The sequence below is a fragment of the Staurois parvus genome, unplaced genomic scaffold (assembly GCF_062004578.1).
Source record: "Staurois parvus isolate SC_StPar_1 unplaced genomic scaffold, SC_StPar_1.0 ptg000874l, whole genome shotgun sequence".
NCBI lineage: Eukaryota > Metazoa > Chordata > Amphibia > Anura > Ranidae > Staurois > Staurois parvus.
The window spans coordinates 1133047-1156824 of NW_028318670.1; the positions used below are offsets into that span (position 1 = coordinate 1133047).

General features: G+C 50.5%; 2 protein-coding genes across 3 annotated transcripts in view; both read left to right on the plus strand.

The window, feature by feature from the left end:
• Window positions 1–6636: 6636 nt before the first annotated feature.
• On the plus strand, window positions 6637–16360 carry LOC149443157 (uncharacterized). The gene is made up of 9 exons (XM_089655851.1): window positions 6637–6964; window positions 12154–12268; window positions 12538–12672; window positions 12759–12882; window positions 12999–13372; window positions 13453–13659; window positions 13749–13955; window positions 14109–14244; window positions 14518–16360. The coding sequence occupies exons 2-9, from the start codon at window positions 12173–12175 to the stop codon at window positions 15225–15227; spliced, it is 1989 nt and encodes a 662-aa protein (XP_089511977.1). The 5' UTR covers window positions 6637–6964; window positions 12154–12172; the 3' UTR covers window positions 15228–16360.
• A 4715-nt stretch (window positions 16361–21075) lies between these two features.
• Window positions 21076–23778, plus strand: part of LOC149443158 (uncharacterized) — a 183554-nt gene continuing 180851 nt past the window's right edge. The window contains exon 1 of one of the 2 annotated variants that reach the window (XM_089655846.1): window positions 21076–21169. The gene's annotated coding sequence lies outside the window, so the exon portion shown is untranslated. The remainder of the gene's footprint in view (window positions 21170–23778) is intronic. The other variant, XM_089655845.1, reaches the window with a different exon arrangement.

Sequence of the window (23778 nt, forward strand, 5' to 3'; positions counted from 1 at the left end):
GTGGGGAGTGTGTGCCCCCCCTCCTGGACCATACCAGGCCACTTGACCTCAACGTAGGGGTGGCACCATGTTGATGAAGACAAGGGCCTCTTTTCCACATCCCTGTTCGGTGGTTGTGGATGTCTAGAGCAAGGTGGTTTATCAAAGTCTGGAAGCCCCCTTAACAATAAGGTGGCCCCAAGATACCATCCCGCTCCACACACATTAATGGGACCACTAGCTGAAAGATCTGTCTATAGAGTATGTCAAGGCAGGGGTGGGAATAGTGGTGACATAATGGCCAGGATGTGGTAATATTTGGGCGCTGATGTCACTGCTATCCCTCCCACTGTGCTTTAGAGTGGATTCCTGGTAATTTTTGCGGTTCTTACGGATCCTGTATCTGTCAGCACCTGCTGCTTCCCTAGGAACCAGCGACAGTGGTCAGTGGGAGAAGGACCCAGTTACGGATCCGCCAGGTGGCACCTCTGGCAGCCCACTAGGCGGAATCACCCGGAGCGTGGGGTCTAAGTCCCGGTCTGCGTTTTCACCAGGGCCCCTGATGGTGGGGATGGACTTGGAGCAGAACCGGGACCAAGTCACGACCTCCGAGCAATACCACCCGTGGCAGAGGGAGCCTCCGTGGATAGAAGTAGGACAGAGTAGAGTCAGATGTGAGGAGGCCGGCAGGACCTGGCAGGATAAACCGGCGGTTGTCACCGTGGGAAATGGCGTGGTACCGAGACAGTAGGCAGAGAGTGGTCAGGTCGCACGCTGGGTCAGTTACCGGGGTCAGTCCGCAGAATGGTCAAACAAGCCGGGGGTCGGGACAGGAGAAGGCAGCGTAGTCAGGAACAATCCGGGTCAATCACAGGGGAAGGCAGCGTAGTCAGATAATCCGGGTCAGGGCAGGAGCAGGCAGAACGTCAAACAATCCGGGTCACAATCACAGGAAACACAGGTATCAGATCAGACCTTGCGGCGATTTATGACAGTGCAGGGCATCTTTAAATATCGCGCCCTGCACTGCCATTGGCCGCCCAGGACGCGCCCCCGTGCTGTCATTGGTCGCCCGAGGCGCGCCCGCGGCTCCTACTGCGCATGCGCGGCCTCCTGTCAGCCGCGGCCCGCCGGGATCTGGTGCCTGTGTCCCGGCGTGAGCCGCCGCTATCGCGCATGCGCCGGGGACGGAGCCGCGGCGGACCCTGACATTGCCCCCCCCCCTACGGGCACCCTCCGGGAGCCCCACTGATTTCTCCACCGCGGGTGGCCACGAAAGAACTCCCGGATGAGCCTGGGAGCGTGAACATTCTGGATGGGTTCCCAAGAGTTTTCCTCAGGACCATAACCCTTCCATTTTATCAAAAACTGCGTCTGGCCTCCCCTCCTACGGCAACCGAGAATCGTTTCTACCTCGTACTCTTCTTGTTCACCCATGGTGACTGCCTCAGGAGGCCTGGATTCCCGATCCGGGAAAGGGTCCGATGCGGCCGGTTTCAGAAGAGACACATGAAACACCGGGTGAATCCTGAAAGACTCCGGCAGTTCGAGTTCGTAAGCTACCTCGTTGATGACTCGCTTGACTTGGAACGGGCCAACAAATTTCGGACCCAATTTCCTTGATGGACACTGCATCTTCAAGTTGGCAGTGGCCAGCCAAACCCGGTCTCCAGGTTGAAGCGCCAGTTCCCCCCTTCTCCTCCTGTCAAATGCCTTCTTGCTGTCCTCCTGGGCTTTCGTGATGGCCTCCTGAACTGTTTTGTTATTGGTCGAAAGGAAATTTAGGATGTCTTGAGATGCTGGTACTGAGCTCTCTGGCATGAGATCGGGAAGAAATGTTGGATGGTAACCGTAATTGGTGAAGAACGGGGATTGCCCCGTAGCGGAGTGGTTCGAGTTGTTGTAGGCAAACTCCGCTGACGGTAACAGCGTCAACCAGTCGTCCTGTAGGTAGGACGTGTAGCATCGGAGGTATTGCTCTAATACTTGGTTGGTCCTCTCTGTTTGCCCATTGGTCTGGGGATGGTAAGCGGACGAGAGTGACAACTTGATTCCCAATGCTTCGCACAAGGCCTTCCAGAACCTTGAAGTGAACTGGGCTCCCCGATCTGATACTATATCCTCGGGAACTCCATGTAGTCTAACTATTTCCTTGATAAATATTCGTGCAGTTTCCGGCGCGGATGGTGTCTTTTCCAGGGGTACGAAATGGGCCATCTTAGAGAAGCGATCGACAATCACAAATATGGCAGTGTGGCCTTGAGACGGTGGGAGTTCGACAATAAAGTCCATGGCTATCATTTGCCAGGCCCTCTTTGGAATTGGCAACGGGCGCAACAATCCCCAGGCCTTGCTTCTGGAGGGTTTATTCCTCTGGCAGGTAGGACAAGTCTGAACGTAGCGCTCGCAGTCCTTGACCATGTTCGGCCACCAGAATGAGCGCTGCAGAAGTTCCAGGGTCTTCGTAACTCCGAAATGGCCCGCCATTGGATGGTCGTGGCAGTGGCCCAGGACCATGGTTCGGACTCCTTCGGATACTACGATCCGACCCTCCTTCCACAATAACCCTTCACGGTTCAGGAGAGGTGTCCCAGGCGGCGCTGGTAGTCCCACGGAAGCGTCAAGAAGTTTGGAGCGGAGTTCCGTCTGTAGGACGAGGAAATTTCCGGATGGTAGGATCGTGTCAGGTCTTGGTGTATCGTCGGGGTCCTCAAACATGCGGGACAGCGCGTCCGGCTTAGTGTTCTTAGAGCCAGGTCGATAAGTTATGTGGAAGGTAAACCGGGAAAAGAAAAGAGCCCATCTCGCCTGGCGTGGCTTCAGTCGTCTGGCTGTCCTCAAATACTCCAGGTTTTTGTGATCGGTATATATCAGGATGGGGTGTGTAGCTCCTTCCAGCAAGTACCGGCATTCTTCCAGGGCGGTCTTTATGGCCAGGAGCTCCCGATCTCCGATGTCGTAGTTTCGCTCGGCAGGTGTCAATTTCCTGGAGAAGAACGCTACAGGATGTAGCAGCTCCTTGGTACCGTTCCTTTGAGACAGGACCGCTCCTACCGCGTTTTCTGAGGCGTCCACTTCCAACACGTATGGGAGAGAAGAATCGGGAAGACTGAGTATCGGAGCAGAGGTAAAAAGTTTCTTGAGAACTTCAAAAGCAGTTTGTGCTTCGGTAGACCACTTAAAGCGGATCCCCTGTTTAGTCAGTTGCGTGATTGGGGAGACCAGTCCGGAGAAGTTCTTGATAAATTTTCGATAAAAGTTTGCAAAACCGATAAAACGCTGCACGCCCTTCTTATCGGTGGGTATCGGCCAATCCAGGATTGCCGAGACTTTCCGGGGGTCCATCGCGACCCCCGCGGGGGAGAGAACCAATCCCAGGAATGTGATCTTATGCTGTTCAAAACAGCATTTGTCTGCTTTGGCGTATAGCCTGTGTTGGCGCAAACGTTCCAACACCCGCATCACGTGATTTCGATGAGCCTCCAGAGAGGGCGAGAAGATTAAGATGTCGTCCAAATAGACAACCATGAAGATATCAAGGAAATCACGAAACACGTCGTTTATAAAATGTTGGAAGGTGGCCGGAGCGTTACAGAGCCCGAACGGCATGACCAGGTATTCAAAGTGTCCGTATCGCGTACGGAAGGCCGTCTTCCATTCATCACCTTCCCTGATACGAACTAGATTGTAGGCCCCCCGTAAGTCTAGCTTAGTAAAAACCATTGCGGACCTTAACCTCTGGAGGAGCTCGGGAACCAGGGGTAACGGGTAGCGGTTTTTCACCGTGATCCTATTCAGGTCGCGGTAGTCTATACAGGGCCGCAGTGTCTTGTCCTTCTTCTCTACAAAGAATAGCCCGGCCCCGGCTGGGGACGTGGAAGGGCGAATAAACCCCTTCTGAAGGTTTTCGTCTATGTATTCCCTCAAAACTCCTGACTCGAGCTCTGATAAAGGGAAAATACGGCCGAACGAAATTTCAGATCCGGGCAGGAGGTCTATGGGACAGTCGTAAGATCGGTGTGGAGGAAGTGTGTCTGCCCCTTGCTTACTAAACACGTCCAGAAAGTCGTGGTAGGCCGGGGGAATAACCTGGGACAGATCTGTATCCCCATCCATGCATAGGAGTAATTGGGGGACCACGGGCCCTGAGACGTGGCAACTTTTCAGACAGTATGTGGACCAAAACTGCACGGTTCCCTTCTCCCAGTCAATCTGGGGGTTATGGGCTCGCAGCCAAGGAAGCCCCAGAATGACCGGGAAAAGGGGGGACGCGATGGCGTCCAGACGGAGGAATTCCTGGTGATGATCAGCCATTGAGGCGAAAATAGGGGGTGTCTCCTGATTCACCACTCCCGATTTTAAGCTAGACCCATCCGCCAGGAAGATGTTCAGCCCCCTTTCCTTGGTCTGGAGTGGGATACCTTGCTGGTGAGCAAACGTGAGATCAATAAAGCAGCTACATGCCCCTGAATCTATGATAGCTGTCACCGTCAAGGTTCTTCCTGGGAGCTGTAAAGACACCGGTATGGCCAGATAACTTGACTGATCACCCCTTTCCGCAGATAACGGAAAAAAACTAGAAGTGGACTTACATTTTTTCGTAGGACAGGAGCGCACCCGGTGGCCAGCTTCTCCGCAGTACAGACAGAGGTTCTGTGATAGTCTCCTCTGACGTTCTTCGGCCGATAATGTGGACCGAGCCAGTCCCAGTTGCATGGGTTCGGAGGTGTCCTCAGGTTCCGAACTCCGGGTAGTGCTTCCTGTGGGCGGGAATAATCCCCTTGATGGTACCCAAGCCGCCCTTTGACCCTGGTTGCTTCGTTCAAGCCGGCGTTCTCTCAGTCTGCGGTCAATTTGTATGGCCAGCTCGATTAGCTTCTCTAGGGAGTCAGGTAGGCCTACCCGTGCTAACTCGTCTTTGAGTGACTCAGATAGCCCGATGCGAAATTGGTGACATAATGCCGCATTGTTCCATCGGGTGTCCCCCATCCAGCGTCTGAATTCAGACGCGTACTCCTCAGCTGCCCGGCGACCCTGCCGCAGAGAGTACAAGGTGGACTCTGCGGAAGCAGCTCGCTGAGGGTCGTCATATAGTATGGCCATGGCTCTAAAAAATTCAGTCACGGAATCAAGATGGGGGTCGTGATTCTCCATCAGGCGATGAGCCCAATCCTGGGGCTCATCCTGAAGGAGAGAGACTATAAACCCCACCTTGACGGTCTCGGTGGTGAACGTGCGGGGCTGCAGGTCGAAGAACAGGATGCACGCATTCCGGAAAGCCCTGAAGCGGCTTCGGTCTCCACGGAAGCGTTCTGGTAAGGGAACGCGGGGTTCAGGAGTAGGGGGTGCGGCCCCTGCTCCGGGAGCTGGGGTAGCAGGTGATTCCCCAGGAGAAGCTGCGGGACTCGAGCTCTGTGCCGGGGATGTAAGGGGGACTAACGTCTCCATGCGGTCCTCAAGGTGGGAGCATCGGGTATGAAAAGTCTGGACCACTTGGGTTAGGGTCGCCATATGCTGGCAGATATCCTCCAGGGAGGCCGGGCCTCTTCCTGACTCTGTCATGGCCGCAAGGTACTGTTACGGATCCGCCAGGTGGCACCTCTGGCAGCCCACTAGGCGGAATCACCCGGAGCGTGGGGTCTAAGTCCCGGTCTGCGTTTTCACCAGGGCCCCTGATGGTGGGGATGGACTTGGAGCAGAACCGGGACCAGGTCACGACCTCCGAGCAATACCACCCGTGGCAGAGGGAGCCTCCGTGGATAGAAGTAGGACAGAGTAGAGTCAGATGTGAGGAGGCCGGCAGGACCTGGCAGGATAAACCGGCGGTTGTCACCGTGGGAAATGGCGTGGTACCGAGACAGTAGGCAGAGAGTGGTCAGGTCGCACGCTGGGTCAGTTACCGGGGTCAGTCCGCAGAATGGTCAAACAAGCCGGGGGTCGGGACAGGAGAAGGCAGCGTAGTCAGGGACAATCCGGGTCAATCACAGGGGAAGGCAGCGTAGTCAGATAATCCGGGTCAGGGCAGGAGCAGGCAGAACGTCAAACAATCCGGGTCACAATCACAGGAAACACAGGTATCAGATCAGACCTTGCGGCGATTTATGACAGTGCAGGGCATCTTTAAATATCGCGCCCTGCACTGCCATTGGCCGCCCAGGACGCGCCCCCGGGCTGTCATTGGTCGCCCGAGGCGCGCCCGCGGCTCCTACTGCGCATGCGCGGCCTCCTGTCAGCCGCGGCCCGCCGGGATCTGGTGCCTGTGTCCCGGCGTGAGCCGCCGCTATCGCGCATGCGCTGGGGACGGAGCCGCGGCGGACCCTGACAGACCCCCTTATATCAGTGGTCATTGTAGTGGTCCCTTACATTGGTGACCGATGGGAGAAGAACCCCCTTATATAAGTGGTCAGTGTAGTGGTCCCTTACATTTGTGACCGAAGGGAGAAGGACCCCCTTATATCAGTGGTCAGTGTAGTGGTCCCTTACATTGGTGACCGATGGGAGAAGGACCCCTTATATCAGTGGTCAGTGTAGTGATCTCTTATATTGGAGACCGATGGGAGAAGGATCCCTCATATCAGTGGTCAGTGGGGGAAGGACATTCTTACATGGTCATCAGTGGGAAGACTGCCCCCCTTACAGATCATTGATGTCAGAAATTGTTCATTGCTGAAGGAACCCCTGGAACCCTTTGGAGAACCCCTGGCTGAGAAAGGCTGGACTAGGCAGTCATATATTTCTGTCCCCCATGGTGGGAGTGGAGGTGACCCCTCTATGAGGACATACAGTCCATATACACCCAGCACAAGGCCGGGGTCACACTACCAGATGGTTCTCGGGGCTGCAGTTCCTCTGAGCTCCAGAAGGTGGGGATCTCACTTCTATACAGACAGGAAGTCTCTATGGAAGACAGGAAGTGATGTCAGGGGTGAGAGGTGAGTTGGGAGGAAGTAGAGAGGAGACATTGCTGGAAGTGGCAGCAGAGGAGGTAATAAGATCTGATTTTATATTTGCACTCAGTAACCCTCCCCCCGTCATGTCGTTTGACATCTTCCGCCATCATCTCTTCCATCCTCTTCCTCCACCGTCGCGTCCGTCCTCTTCCTGCACCGTTGCGTCCGTCCTCTCCCTCCCTCTACCGTCGTGTCCGTCCTCTCCCTCCACCGTCGCGCCCGTCCTCTCCCTCCACCGTCGCGTCCGTCCTCTCCCTCCACCGTCGCGTCCGTCCTCTCCCTCCACCGTCGCGTCCGTCCTCTCCCTAAACCGTCGCGTCCGTCCTCTCCCTCCACCGTCGCGTCCGTCCTCTCCCTCCACCGTCGCGTCCGTCCTCTCCCTTCACCGTCGCGTCCGTCCTCTCCCTTCACCGTCGCGTCCGTCCTCTCTCTCCACCGTCGCGTCCGTCCTCTCCCTCCACCGTCGCGTCCGTCCTCTCCCTCCACCGTCGCGTCCGTCCTCTTCCTCCATAGTCACTGTGACGTCTTCTATCTCCAGCAGATGATGATACACACATATATAGTGTTTGAACCCAGATTAACCCCTTCTGGGGCCGGAACATTCTCCTCATTGTGGAGATGTCACCTTCTCACCTCAGCCGTCTCCTACAATGAGGGATGAGATTTCAGGTTGGACTGAAATTCACACTTCCACATTCTTTCTCCAAAGATACCAACCTCCCCCCACTACCTCCTTCATGTACCCCAGCTCCTCTGTCCCTCCTGCAGGCCCGGGACCTGCATGGCGGACGAAGTGGAGGGTGGTCAGTTCTCGGATCTCCCCTCCTGTGAATGAACCCAGAAGAGACGGGAATTTCATCATTTCCAGGTTCAGATCTTTCATTTCCTGGTCACTGAGGTCAGGGGAGCAGCTGATTAATCCCGATCGGTACTTCGTCAATGTCACCGGGGTCCATAGGTGATGTTGGGGATCTAATTGACCCCAGTGTCTCCTTAAAGAGGACCTGTCATTCCTACTGTACTATCACCTAGGGGGCTATGAAATTAAAGAAATTGTGGGGCCTTGCTCCCTGGTTGTCTCTAAACTGATGACTTGTAGAAGCTTTTACAGCAACTTTGCACCATCTTGGGTAATAAAGTTAGTCGCTGTTTAATGAGGATACACAGTTTGTGTGTGGGGGTTATGTTTATTACGAGCAAAAAATGCTGATTATGCCATGTGTGTGGAATTTTTGTTTTTTATATTCCTTTCTCTGGGAAAAGGATACATGACTGAGACCTAAATAAGCTTTTAACTCTTATATAACGGGGGCAGCCCCACTCCAGGGGTTAAATGATCATTTAGGTGTATTTATCTGATCCACTGCTTTCTCATCTGTCAGCATTCTCCTCTCCTCCCCTCCACTCTAGCAATGGACTGCCTCTCCTCCTGTATAATGAAGGGTTATGGGCCATAGAATGGTAACTGAGGTCCTCCATCCCCCATAACTGAGGTTCACAATCCCCCATAACTGAGGTTCACAATCCCCAATAACAGTTACCCCGTCCTCCATAACTGAGGTCCTGTATCTCTCATAACTGAGGTCCTCCATCTCTTATAACTGAGGTCCTCCATTCCCCATAACTGAGGTCCTCCATTCCCCATAACTGAGGTCCTCCATTCCCCATAACTAAGGTCCTCCATTCCCCATAACTGAGGTCCTCCATACCCCCAAAACTGAGGTCCTCCATCCCCCATAACTGGGATCCTACTTTCCTCATAACTGAGATCCTCCATAACTGTGGTCCTGTATCTCCCATAACTGAGGTCCACCATCCCTTATAACTGAGGTCCTCCATCCCCTATAACTAAGGTCCTGTATCTCCCATAACTGAGGTCCTGTATCTCCCAAAACTGAGGTCCTGTATCTCCCATAACTGAGGTCCTCCATCCCCCATATCTGAGGTTCTCCTATTAGCTGTGTTGCCCTTCTCCAGCTCAAGCACATCCTTCCTATGGACTGGTGACCAGAACTGGATGGAATACTCAATTTGTGGTTGGACCTCTCCTCCCGCTCACTGATCACACGGCCCCCAACATCCTCTCCTCCCATTTACTGATCACACGGCCCCCAACATCCTCTCCTCCCATTTACTGATCACACAGCCCCCAACATCCTCTCCTCCCATTTACTGATCACACGGCCCCCAACATCCTCTCCTCCCACACACTGATCACATGACCCCCAAAATCCTCTCCTCCCATTTACTGATCACACGGCCCCCAATATCCTCTCCTCCCATTTACTGATCACACGACCCCCAACATCCTCTCCTCCGCTCACTGATCACAGAGCCCCCAACATCCCCTCCTCCCCTACACTGACCACACAGCCCCCAACATCCTCTCCTCCCATTTAGTGATCACACGGCCCTCAACATCTCCTCCTCCCATTTACTGATCACACGGACCCCAACATCCTCTCCTCCCACACACTGATCTCACGGCCCCCAACATCCTCTCCTCCCATTTACTGATCACACGGCCCCCAACATCCTCTCCTCCCATTTACTGATCACACGGCCCCCAACATCCTCTCCTCCCATTTACTGATCACACGGCCCCCAACATCCTCTCCTCCCATTTACTGATCACACGCCCCCCAACATCCTCTCCTCCCATTTACTGATCACACGCCCCCCAACATCCTCTCCTCCCATACACTGATCACACGGCCCGCAACATCCCCTCCTCCCACTCACTGATCACACGACCCCCAGCATCCTCTCCTCCCATTTACTGATCACACGCCCCCCAACATCCTCTCCTGCCATTTACTTATCACACGCCCCCCAACATCCTCTCCTCCCATTTACTGATCACACGCCCCCCAACATCCTCTCCTCCTATTTACTGATCACACAGCCCCCAACATCCTCTCCTCCCATTTACTGATCAACACCCCCCAACATCCTCTCCTCCCATTTACTGATCACACGCCCCCCAACATCCTCTCCTCCCATTTACTGATCACACGCCCCCCAACATCCTCTCCTCCCATACACTGATCACACGGCCCCCAACATCCCCTCCTCCCATACACTGACCACATGGCCCCCAACATCCTCTCCTCCCATTTACTGATCACACGCCCCAACATCCTCTCCTCCCATTTACTGATCACACGCCCCCAACATCCTCTCCTCCCATTTACTGATCACACGGCCCCCAACATCCTCTCCTCCCATTTACTGATCACACGGCCCCCAGCATCCTCTCCTCCCATTTACTGATCACACGGCCCCCAACATCCTCTACTCCCATTTACTGATCACACGGCCCCCAACATCCTCTCCTCCCATTTACTGATCACACGGCCCCCAACATCCTCTCCTCCCATTTACTGATCACATGGCCCCCAACATCCCCTCCTCTCATTTACTGATCACACGGCCCCCAACATCCCCTCCTCCCATTTACTGATCACAGGGCCCCCAACATCCTCTCCTCCCATTTACTGATCACACGGCCCCCAACATCCTCTCCTCCCATTTACTGATCACACGGCCCCCAACATCCTCTCCTCCCATTTACTGATCACACGGCCCCCAACATCCTCTACTCCCATTTACTGATCACACGGCCCCCAACATCCCCTCCTCTCATTTACTGATCACACGGCCCCCAACATCCCCTCCTCTCATTTACTGATCACACGGCCCCCAACATCCCCTCCTCCCATTTACTGATCACACGGCCCCTAACATCCTCTCCTCCCATTTACTGATCACACGGCCCCCAACATCCTCTCCTCCCGCACACTGATCACACGACCCCCAACATCCTCTCCTCCCATTTACTGATCACACGGCCCCCAACATCCTCTCCTCCCATTCACTGATCACACAACCCCCAACATCCCCTCCTCTCATTTACTGATCACACGGCCCCCAACATCCCCTCCTCTCATTTACTGATCACACGGCCCCCAACATCCCCTCCTCCCATTTACTGATCACACGGCCCCTAACATCCTCTCCTCCCATTTACTGATCACACGGCCCCCAACATCCTCTCCTCCCGCACACTGATCACACGACCCCCAACATCCTCTCCTCCCATTTACTGATCACACGGCCCCCAACATCCTCTCCTCCCATTCACTGATCACACAACCCCCAACAAACTCTCCTCCCATTTACTGATCACACGGCCCCCAGCATCCTCTCCTCCCATTTACTGATCACACGACCCCCAACATCCTCTCCTCCCGCTCACTGATCACACGGCCCTAAACATCCCCTCCTCCCACACACTGATCACACGGCCCCCAACATACTCTCCTCCCATTTTCTGGTCATATGACCCCCAACATCCTCTTCTCCCATTTACTGATCACTAGGCCCCAACATTCTCTCCTCCCATTTACTGGTCACATGCCCCCCAATATCCCCTCCTCCCATTTACTGGTCACACGGCCCCCAACATCCTCTCCTCCCATTTACTTGTCACACAGCCCCAACATCCTCTCCTCCCATTCACTGATCACATGGCCCCCAACATCCTCTCCTCCCATTTACTGATCACACGGCCCCCAACAACCTCTCCTCCCATTTACTGATCACATGCCCCCGAACATCCCCCCCTCCTATTTACTGGTCACACGGCTCCCAACATCCTCTCCTCCCATTTACTGATCACACGGCCCCCAACATCCTCTCCTCCCATTTACTGATCACACGGCCCCCAACATCCTCTCCTCCCACACACTGATCACACGGCCCCCAACATCCTCTCCTCCCACACACTGATCACATGGCCCCCAACAACCTCTTCTCCCACAGACTGATCACACTGCCCCCAACATCCCCTCCTCCTGCACACTGATCACACCACCCCCAGAGTCCTCTTGTCCTGTTCACATTGCCTCAGTACACCCAGATTGGCTGTACTCAGTGCCACAGTTACTCACAGCGTCTCGGTCCTCAGTGCTCCAGTTACTTTTATTTGCTAATTCCCTCTAGTGTTCTCCAGAACTGCTACATTGTAACAGATTTGTATTTTCTGTGCCCCTCAGCGCCATCTAGTGGCCATGATGACAAAATTAATTACTGATTATAATAAAAGAACATTCATGTTATCCCAATTCACACAGAATAGATGTACACATTAACCCCTTCAAACCCCCATCCAAATATTGTACAACCTATACGGTCCAGATAATTCTCTGCTATCTGCCCACAGAGAAACCTGCATAGATCACATGACCAGATCAATGAAGATGGGGGAGGAATGGAGTCACATGACTGAGAAGATACTAAATCTCACCTTGGAGATCATCTACTTGCTGACCGGAGAGGTGAGGAGGATTCTGGGAGGTCACATGACATCACTCATCTCTATTAATAAAACACAGACCTGACCGGAGAGGTGAGGAGGATTCTGGGAGGTCACATTACATCACTCTTATCTCTGTTAATAAAACACAGACCTGACCGGAGAGGTGAGGAGGATTCTGGGAGGTCACATGACATCACTCATCTCTATTAATAAAACACAGACCTGACCGGAGAGGTGAGGAGGATTCTGGGAGTCTAACATGATACTCCTATTGGTTCCTCAATACAGAGATTTCCTCTTCTGAAGTCAGGTGATCATATGACCATCACAGTGCCTCCATGTGACTCCCTAAACCCTAAGAGACACAACATGCAGAAGATTCTAGAAGTCACCAAGAAGATGATGGAGCTGCTGACAGGAGAGGTGAGCGGTGCCGGGAATTCTGGGATATTCTCCAGTAACAGACAAGGGATGTGTCTGGATGGTGACTGTATCATTGTGTGTGTCAGGTTCCTATAAGGTGTCAGGGTGTCACTGTCTATTTCTCCATGGAGGAGTGGGAGTATTTAGAAGGACACAAGGACCTCTACAAAGACGTCATGATGGACAATCAGCCGCCCCTCACATCACCGGGTAAGAGGAGACTTTATTGGAAAGGAGAGAGCAGTACGGAGGATCCACCTAGATCCCCCATCATCTGATAAACACATAGAAACAATGGATTCAGTCAGTGTGTGTGTTTCCTACAGATGGATCCAGTCATGGGAACCCACCAGAGAGATGTCCCCGTCCTCTGTATTCCCGGGATTCCACACAGGAAGGTCACACCATCCCTCACCATCATCAGGTAAATGGATCCAGTCATGGGAACCCACAAGAGAGATGTCCCCGTCCTCTGTATTCCCAGGATTCCACACTGGTCAATATTAAAGAAGAGATAAAAGAGGAGGATGATGAGGATGGGTTGATGGAAGAGTCAGAGTTTCCAAAAGGACTCAAAGATCTGCACCAGGACACCATGGTGGAGTCACCCAGCTACAGAAACCCACCAGAGAGATGTCCCCGTCTTCTGTATTCCCGGGATTCCACACAGGAAGGTCACACCATCCCTCACCATCATCAGGTAGCCTATTAACAATTATTGGTTGTTATGATGTATACACAAGCATGTTTGTTATAATGAAAGTTTTATTCTATATTCAGAGTGGAAACCTCAGAGAAGATAATATTGATGTTAAAGAAGAGTATAAAGAGGAGTATGAGGAGTATGAAGTGATGGAGGAGTTTTCAGAAGGACACAAGGATATGATGGATCCAACTAATACCAGGAACCCACCAGAGAGATGTCCCCGTCCTCTGTATTCCCGGCATTCCATACAGGAAGGTCACACCATCCCTCGCCATCATCAGGTAGATGACAAACAATCAGTGATAGTATCATTAGGATCTGTACATTATCTGCATTGTTACCATTGATGTCATTTTTTTTACACGTTCAGAGTGGAAACCTGAGTGATTTTAAAGTTGTGGTTAAAGAAGAGTATAAAAAAGAGGATGAGGAGTATGGAGTGATGGAGCAATTTTTTGAAGGACACGAGGATATGATGGAGCCATCAAGTAACCCAAACCCACCAGAGAGATGTCCCCATCCTCTTTATTCCCGGGATTCCACACAGGAAGGTCACACCATCCCTCACCATCATCAGGTAGGTGGAGTTGAGGGTCGGGAACATAAAGTGATGGAACACTCTGACGTGGAGACGATGTGTGGACTCTACAAGATGACATGTTCTATGTGATCTCACATCATAAATCCTTCTATGTTACAGATGTTATTTTCTGCCATTCTGTTGGTTTAGGGTGAAGATCTGATGAACATGAAAGTTGAGGGTGAAGTAGAAGAGACGTATGTGAGGGATGATCAGCAATATATGGAGGAGGCTGGAATGAGGAGGACATTCATAGAGGAGGACACTCCTACAGAGATCAGCACAGGTGACCAGAATATGTTCTTATCTCTGCTCTGTTACCGCCCACCCCCCCCCCCCCCAGCCCCCATTGGTTCCTGCTCCTCTGACAAGGCGGTGTAAATGTAGAAGTGGTCTGGGAGGACTAAAGGCCCTTTGACTGAAGGGGGGAAGAGTCCCAGCTGGTTGAGACATCCACAGAGAACATCTGCTCCCTCCTATCTCCCTGATCCAGATGGAATCTTGATGGAAGTGAACTAACCCTCTCCTATCTATTGATGATGTTTTTCTATTTTTCCAGGACCCGCCATGGAGAAACCCTCAAAGGATCGTCTCACTTTATCTCCAGGTTGTAAAATGGAAGATGAGGACATCCCAGGAGATTGTGCCGTAGAAAAGACAATGAGCTCCACTATGGATGGTGGACTTCCCAGTGTGGAGAGACCATGGACTCCCTCTGACTCTGAGCACCCTCGTACAGTGGGGGATGGGGCCGGGTTTCAGGAGAAGACATTCCCCAATCCAGAAAGTGGGGAAAGTCTTAGCTCCGACTTGAATCTCACTGTACATCAGAGATCTCACACGGGGGAGAAGCTATATGCCTGTTCTGAGTGTGATAATTGTTTTCTACCTATATCAGAACTCGTCATACATTACAGATCTCACACGAGGGAGAAGCCGTATTCCTGCCCTGAGTGCGGGAAATGTTTTTCAGATAAAGCCTATCTTTCCAGACATCAGAGATTGCACACAGGCGAGAAGCCATATTCTTGCCTCGAGTGCGGAAAATGCTTTTCACGGAAATCAGACCTTAGTAGACATCAAAGATCTCACACCGGAGAAAAGCCATATCCCTGTCCTGAGTGCGGGAAATGTTTTTCACAGAGATATGACCTCTTTAGACATGAACGATCTCACACGGGGGAGAAGCCGTATTCCTGCTCTGAGTGCGGAAAGAGTTATACACGGAATTCGGACCTTATTATACATCAAAGAACTCATATTGGGTAAAAGCATTTTTCCTGAGTGTGGGAAAGGATTTTTGCAGAAATCAGATCTTGTTTCACATCGAAGATCTCACACACGATAAAGCCTATATTCCTGATGTGAGTTTGGGAATTATTCCTTTTAAAGAGATCCAGTTCTTCCAAACATCGAAGATCTCACAAAAAGGAGAAGATTTATTCCTGTCCCAAGTGCGGAAAATGTTCACAGAAGTCTTGTCTTACTGAACATCAGAGAAAGAACCCACACAACCCTCGAGGTGTATTATTGTCCTGAGTGCGGGAAATGTCTTCTATATGGATGATATGTTGCCGTACATCAGAGATCTCACACTGGGAAGAAGCACACCTTGATATACACCTCAGAAAACACTTGGCTGAGCGCTCCTCTGATCTTTATCATGGAAGAAACACTTTATAAGGAGATCAGAGATCACTAAAGACTTCAAAGTTGTGTCTGGCTTCCTCTGCTAGGAGAGAGAAGGAGTGGGATCACTGCTGGTTGGGTCCCTGTAGCCGTGTAGTCTGATCTCCTGTAGCCGTGTAGTCTGATCTCCCCTGACCTTCAGCAGAAGCTTCCATGGAGGACATCATGGTGAGAGAGAAGGAGGGGGGTCACTGCTGGTTCGTCCCTCTAGCAGTGTATTCTGATCTCCCCTGACCTTCAGCAGAAGCTTCCATGGAGGACATCATGGTGAGAGAGAAGGAGGAGGGGGGGTGTCACTGCTGGTGGGGTCCCTCTAGCAGTGGAATCTGATCTCCCCTGACCTTCAGCAGAAGTTTCCATGGAGGACATCATGGTGAGAGAGAAGGGGGGGTCACTGTTGGTTGGGTCCCTCTAGCAGTGTAATCTGATCTCCCCTGACCTTCAGCAGAAGCTTCCATGGAGGACATGGTGGAGAGGAGCTAGATAATGCTTGTGGATGAAGATCAGACTACGTGACAGGACTATTTTATTGCAGTGGTTATCAGCCTTCACAAACAGCTTCATTTGATTGAAATATGCCATTTTCAGATGTAAAATTTCATATTTATATTTTAAAAGAGAAAAATGTTAATGCACTTTTTAAGTATGAACAAAGGATGTTTACTATTTTCATTCCTAAAATCATTAAATTCTGTGTCATGTAGTTGATAAAAGTCTTCCTTCAGATTTGTATGATGAAATGTTCTCCTTTATTCCTTTCTCTAACACTACAAGTACGGCCCATCCTCTAGGTTTTAGTCTCCATCTTGTGTTTTAGTAGTTTGGTGTTCCCAGCTTGTCCTTGTTGGAACAGCCGACTCTCCCCCTTCTCATAGACCTCAGGACATCTGTAGTATACTCCAATGATAAGTCCATCAGTCCATAGACCCATCTATCATTCCTCCCGTAATTCCTTCTCCGCACCATCACCACCTACAACCACAAGGTCATTCTTGTCTTCTTTTCCCTACTCCTCCAGTCTCCTCCTCTTTTCTCCTCCATTGCCCAGCAGAACAAGTACGGCCCATCCTGTAGGTTTTAGTCTCCATCTTGTGTCTTAGTAGTTTGCTTTTCCCAGCTTATCCTTGTTGGAACACGACTCTCCCCCTTCTCATAGACCTCAGGACGTCTGTAGTATACTCCAATGATAAGTCCATCAGTCCATAGACCCATCTATCACTCCTCCCTTAATTCTTCCTCCGCATCATCACCTTGTTAGAACAGCCGACTCTCCCCCTTCTCATAGACCTCAGGCCGTCTGTAGTATACTCCAATGATAAGTTCATCAGTCCATAGACCCATCTATCATTCCTCCCGTAATTCCTCCTCCGCACCATCACCTTGTTAGAACAGCCGACTCTCCCCCTTCTCATAGACCTCAGGCCGTCTGTAGTATACTCCAATGATAAGTTCATCAGTCCATAGACCCATCTATCATTCCACCCGTAATTCCTCCTCCGCACCATCACCACCTCCAACCTCAAGATTATTCTTCTCTTCCCTTCTTCTCCTTTCTCTTTCTCTATTTCGTAACACTACAAGTACGGCCCATCCTGTAGGTTTTAGTCTCCATCTTGTGTCTTAGTAGTTTGGTGTTCCCAGCTTGTCCTTGTTGGAACAGCCGACTCTCCCCCTTCTCATAGACCTCAGGACGTCTGTAGTATACTCCAATGATAAGTCCATCAGTCCATAGAGCCATCTATCATTCCTCCTATAATTCCTCCTCCGCACCATCACCACCTCCAACCACAAGATCATCTTTCTTCCTCACTTTCACATCACATCTAACATAGAGAAACCCCCCTCCATCTTTTCTATGTTTTCTAAGTTTTTTTTTCTGACATTTAAATCAAGTATCCTAATTAAAAGGTATGCGCTAATAATAAACTTATACAAAGGTGTATATCATCATCCAAAAAAAAAAAAATAAATAAATAATTATAGTGTCCAAACATAAATTAGTGTCCATTAGTGTTTGGACATTATAATTATTTATTTAAAACACTAAATGTTTTTTTTTTTTTTTGGATGATGATATACACCTTTGTATAAGTTTGTTATTAGCGCATACCTTTTAATTAGGATTATTTTTGCCAAAATTTATTTTGGGTGGGATATGCTGCTGACACTGGTGTTTTTTGTAAATGGCACTTTTTTCTTTTTTAATTTGGTATTTAAATCAAGTATAACAAGCCAATTGCAGGAGAGAAATGATAAGTGTAGCTCTACCCCCGCAGGAGCCACTTGATAATGCTGGTCCCCAGTGCCCTGACCTTGCAAGCCTCCCGACATTTCTGCCACTCTGGGTTCAGACATATTTCAACTGTATGAAATAATAATGCAAGAGACATGATTCTTTAGTAACACCTCTATATTAAACTTGCTGAAAAGAGGCCACGGGAATAACGGATTTAGGACATACAACCTCAGTTTACGCATAAAAGCAGAACATTGGTAAAATAGGAATAATCAATTAACAATGTTTACCAGGTTATACCGTCACGAGTAGTAGGCTTCAACTATTTAAGTGAAGCACCAGTAGTAAGAGGGCAAAGAAAAAGATTGTTGACCTATCAGCTCCCTCCGTTCCACCTGTGCAGCAACAGGGCATGCAGAGAATGATGTAAATGTATACTCCAACATAAATAGATACAGTATAAGTACCCTAAGATGAATAACAATGGCCCTAAAAGAGGAACAGTCCCCTTACTTAGAGATTGTGACTTGAATCCTCAGATGTTTAAAGCTCCTGTTATGGTGGTATCCATTGTCTTCTGCTAGCAATGGTGGGGCCCATAAGCATTAGTGAATACTGGTAATTCAAGGAAGTTAAACAGACAAGCCGTGGCACCGCTCCAAGCAAAGCTCTCCTGGTACTGAGGTGTAAAGATGTCTGCATGCAGTGTCTATAGAGTGATGACAGAAAGAGGTTGGGCATGCGCCCGCTCACCAATCCCATGGATAGCATGGTCTTCTAGGAACAGGACTCTTGCACAGGCTCTTGGCTGGATTCAGGGGTGTGCAGAGCCAGACAGAGATGTCTGTGTGAAGACTGGACTGTGACGGCTCACTTTGGAGAGGAGGGGAGACCCCTGTCTCAGCTCCTTATATTCCTCTTATGTGTAAGTCACCCTGTGCCTGTTAGGTCTACAGGGTGATCTGTTCTAATATTGTGTAGACATGTCTAGGAGATAGGTGGGGTGGGGGGTTGCGGATTGTTTGGTGTTGTGTGGCTACATCCCATTGTTCTATTGTTTGTCTGGCTTGGGAGCAAACTATTATGGGATGTATGTGTTTATGTGTATTAGCTTGGTGGGTGGTGTCTCCAGCAGCCCTCCCTCCTGATGGGACTGTTTGCTGGTGTGAAGTTTGAATACCTGTTTGTCTCTTGTTACTAAATGTAGATTGCCCTGCCCTGTGTCATTATGCAGGGAGGGGGGATTGTCCCGAGTGTATATACCTTGTATCTGTGTTCAAATAAACTAGTCTATTTCCTGGTTTACTTCAAGACTGCTGTCGTCTAGTCTTGTATGGTCAGCGGTGGTGTCTGTGGTCGGTGTTCGGACGGGGAAGCATTATTCTAACGGAAGTACCCAAGTGCAGTCTGGGATTGGTTCCGTTACATGGACAATGACAGTCCCGATGCTGAAAAGCTGATGCAATCCTGGTGTGGTGATCGGCGTCAATGCTGTGCAGGGTCCCACAGTAATAGGCCAGCAATCTGTCTCTAGAACGGCAGTCCCCTCATATTCAGCTCTGGATCCTGCACCAAGAGAGTGAGCCAGTCCCTTGCTGTAGAATATTTCTGCTTTCCCAGTATCCTTCTTGTTCCCCAGCTCTCTGGCAGTTGTAGTTCAATCAGCACTCAGAAATACAAGCTGTATCGGCTATAGGACTACAAGTCCCATGATCCTTTGCTGTCAGAAGTGGATCCACTCTGCTAACAGGAAGTGATGTAGAGGTCCCAGTACTGAGCACTAGGGGGAAAAGGTTTAACCATAGTCTGATCTGTAGATGTCCCTGGCTACATAAGATATTGACTAAGTAATAGAAGTGTCCTTGCACCCTATATAAATTTTCTCTTTTCAATCTCCAATCATGGTTGGAAATTCTGAGACGAGGAAGCTACTAATCTCCACATTTGATGGTCCTACTGCTATGTTTGACCTTACCGGAAGGCCATTTTTGAATTATGCAATCAACTCACAGGCATGGAATAAATACCCCCGACCTGCCTCCTGCCTCATCGCACTTTCTGTATACTCATGTTCCACTTTATTCCTACAAAAAAATGATGTCTGGTCAGTGTGGTCACCCACAGCTGGGATTGCTGCCATCCTGGGGCTCCCAGTAGGACCTTGAAGTTCCACCTTCACATATCTGACCTGTATGCCTACTTCCCCATACTGCCATGCTGGGTTCCTCTGTTGTTTCCTCCTCCTTTTACTTGGCTAGTCCTCCATCACCACATTCTGGGGTTCAGGAGCCCATTCCACCCTTCCCTCTCTGTGGGGGTTCTTTACATCCATATATCAGAGGTGGGATAGGCTGAAAGAGGAGGTGTGATTCCCCGTCCTATCTGTACCGGGGTATGGAGTGCTCCCTGATCTGCCTGGCTGCTCTGCTGTGGTAGAGATGGACTGCTTGCTGCTGGGTTCATCTGATGACAGTAAGGGTGTGACCCACGTCATCCATTTCACCAATGCCTGAGTCTTACGTGGATGATTAGGGGCATCTCAGGACTTGCACAGCCACATGGGAAGGTTTTCATCGAAGTGTTCTCCTAAACAGAACCACATAGTGAAAAAGTAGAGGTCATTATGACCAAGTCTAAAATCAATTTTGCTGCAAAACCAAAGGTCTGAAAATCCCTCCACTCATCCTGATCAAAAGGACCCCCTTATATCAGTGGTCAGTGTAGTGGTCCCTTACATTGGTGGCCGATGGGAGAAGGACCCCCTTATATCAGTGGTCAGTGTAGTGATCTCTTACATTGGAGACCGATGGGAAAAGGACCCCCTCATATCAGTGGTCAGTGGGAGAAGGACATTCTTACATGGTCATCAGTAGATAGACTGCCCCCCTTACAGATCATTGATGTCAGTTGTTACTGAGAGAGAGAAATTGTTCATTGCTGAAGGAAGCCCTAGAACCCTTTGGAGGAACCCCTAGAACCCTTTGGAGGACCCCTGGCTGAGAAAGGCTGGACTAGGCAGTCATATATTTCTGTCCCCCTTTGTGGGAGTGGAGGTGACCCCTCTATGAGGACATACAGTCCATACACACCCAGCACAAGGCCGGGGTCACACTACCAGACGGTTCTCGGGGCTGCAGTTCCTCTGAGCTCCACAAGGTGAGGATCTCACTTCTACCCAGACAGGAAGTCTCTATGGAAAACAGGAAGTGATGTCAGGGACAGACAGGAAGTGATGTAGTCAAGAGGAAGTAGAGAAGAGACATTGCTGGAAGTGGCAGCAGAGGAGGTAATAAGATCTTATTTTCTATTTACGCCCAGTAACCCCCTGTCATGTCTGTTCTCTTCATCCTCCATCATGTCTGTCCTCTTCCTCCATAGTCACATCTGTCCTCTTCCTCCATCGTCACGCCCGTCTTCTTCCTCCATCATGTCCGTCCTCTTTCTCCATAGTCACGTCTGTCCTTTTCCTCCATCAACACGCCCGTCCTCTTCCTCCACCATCACATCTGTCCTCTTCCTCCATCGTCACGCCTGTCCTCTTCTTCCACCATCACGACCGTCCTCTTCCTCAACTGTCACGCCTGTCCTCTTCCTCCACGTCCTTCCTCTTCCTCCATCGTCACGCCCCTCCTTTTCCTCAACCGCCACGTCCGTCCTCTTCCTCCATCGTCACGCCCATCCTCTTCCTCAACCGTCACATCCATCCTCTTCCTCAACCGTCACGTCCATCCTCTTTCTCAACCGTCACGTCCGTCCTCTTCCTCCACCGTCACGCCCGTCCTCTTCCTCAACCGTCACATCGGTCCTCTACCTCCATCGTCACATCCGTCCTCTTCCTCCACCGTCACGTCCGTCTTCTTCCTCCACCGTCACGCCCGTCTTCTTCCTCCATCGTCACGCCCGTCCTCTTCCTCCACCGTCACGCCCGTCCTCTTCCTCCACCGTCACGCCCGTCCTCTTCCTCCACCTTCACGCCCGTCCTCTTCCTCCATCGTCACGTCGGTCCTCTTCCTCCATCGTCACGTCCGTCCTCTTCCTCCATTGTTACGTCCGTCCTCTTCCTCCATGGTCACTGTGACGTCTTTTCTTCCCAGCAGATGATGATACACATTTATGTAGAACAATGGAATTTTTGTTTACTTTTTCTTCCTAAGTAAAGCTCGTATTATAAAAGCATAAGCAGATAAATCCCACCTAAATAAACCCCCCATCCCCCGCTTCCCTACAAAAGGGGTACAGATAGTATAGACTGATGAGGGGAGAAGGTGATTGGTAGGAAATGTGACATCTCCAATACGAAGAGAATGTTCCGGCCCCGTAAGCGACCCTAAAGGAATCCATATACATTTCCAAAGAATAACTTTTCCATAATGATCCCAATCTCCGATATTCATCCTAAAATGTGATCGATAAAATCCCCGCAGAACACGGAGGTCACAGGAATGGGGAGAACACGGAGATCACAGGAATGGGGAGAACACGAAGGTCACAGGAATGGGGAGATCACAGGAATGGGGAGAACACGGAGGTCACAGGAATGGGGAGAACACGGAGATCACAGGAATGGGGAGAAAACGGAGGTCACAGGAATGGGGAAAACACGGAGATCACAGGAATGGGATGTTGTCACAGATCCATTGAGAGTATACCTACCTGCTAAATGACTTCCTCCAAACCAAGAGTCCAAGAATGCAATGACATCACAGCTCCTCCTCCCAATATCCTCCAAACAGAGAATCCAGTGACATCACAGCTCCTCCTCCCAATGTCCTCCAATCAGTCAGAGAATCCAATGACATCACAGCTCCCCCACCCAATGTCCTCCAATCAGTCAGAGAATCCAATGACATCACATCTCCTCCCAATGTCCTCCAATCAGTCAGAGAATCCAATGACATCACAGCTCCCCCACCCAATGTCCTCCAATCAGTCTGAAAATCCAATGACATCACAGCTCTCCCACCCAATGTCCTCCAATCAGTCCAAGAATCCAATGACATCAGAGTTCCTCCTCCCAATGTCCTCCAATCAGTCAGAGAATCCATTGACATCGCAGCTCCCCCAGCGAACATTCTCCAATCAGCCAGAGAATCCAATGACATCACAGCTCCTCTTCCAATCAGGCATAGAATTCAATGACATCACAGCTCCTCCCCCCAATGTCCTCCAATCAGTCAGAGAATCCAATGACATCACAGCTCCCCCACCCAATGTCCTCCAATCACTCAGAGAATCCAATCACATCACAGCTCCTCCTCCCAGTGTCCTCCAATCAGTCAGAGAATCCAATGACATCACAGCTCCTCCTCCCAGTGTCCTCCAATCAGTCAGAAAATCCAATGACATCACAGCTCCTCCTCCCGATGTCTTCCAATCAGTCCAAGAATCCAATGACATCACAGCTCCTCCACCCAATGTCCTCCAGTCAGTCAGAGAATCCAATGACATCGCAGCTCCCCCACCAAACGTCCTCCAATTAGCCAGAGAATTCAATGACATCACAGCTCCTCCTCCAATCAGGCATAGAATCCAATGACATCACAACTCCTCCCCCCAATGTCCTCCAATCAGTCAGAGCATCCAATGACATCACAGCTCCTCCACCCAATGTCCTCCAATCAGTCAGAGAATCCAATGACATCACAGCTCCTCCTCCCAGTGTCCTCCAATCAGTCAGAGAATCCAATGACATCACAGCTCCTCCTCCCAGTGTCCTCCAATCAGTCAGAGAAACCAATTACATCACAGCTCCTCCACCCAATGTCCTCCAATCAGTCAGAGAATCCAATGACATCACAGCTCCTCCTCCCAGTGTCCTCCAATCAGTCAGAGAATCCAATGACATCACAGCTCCTCCTCCCAGTGTCCTCCAATCAGTCAGAGAAACCAATGACA

Excerpts from the sequence above, each read along its gene's own strand:
- LOC149443157 (XM_089655851.1), top strand. The coding sequence starts at position 12,173 with ATGACCAGATCAATGAAGATGGGGGAGGAATGGAGTCACATGACTGAG. Across the intron at positions 13,660-13,748 it reads CCATCCCTCGCCATCATCAG|AGTGGAAACCTGAGTGATTT; the intron begins GTAGATGACAAA and ends TTACACGTTCAG. Across the intron at positions 14,245-14,517 it reads TCCTACAGAGATCAGCACAG|GACCCGCCATGGAGAAACCC; the intron begins GTGACCAGAATA and ends CTATTTTTCCAG.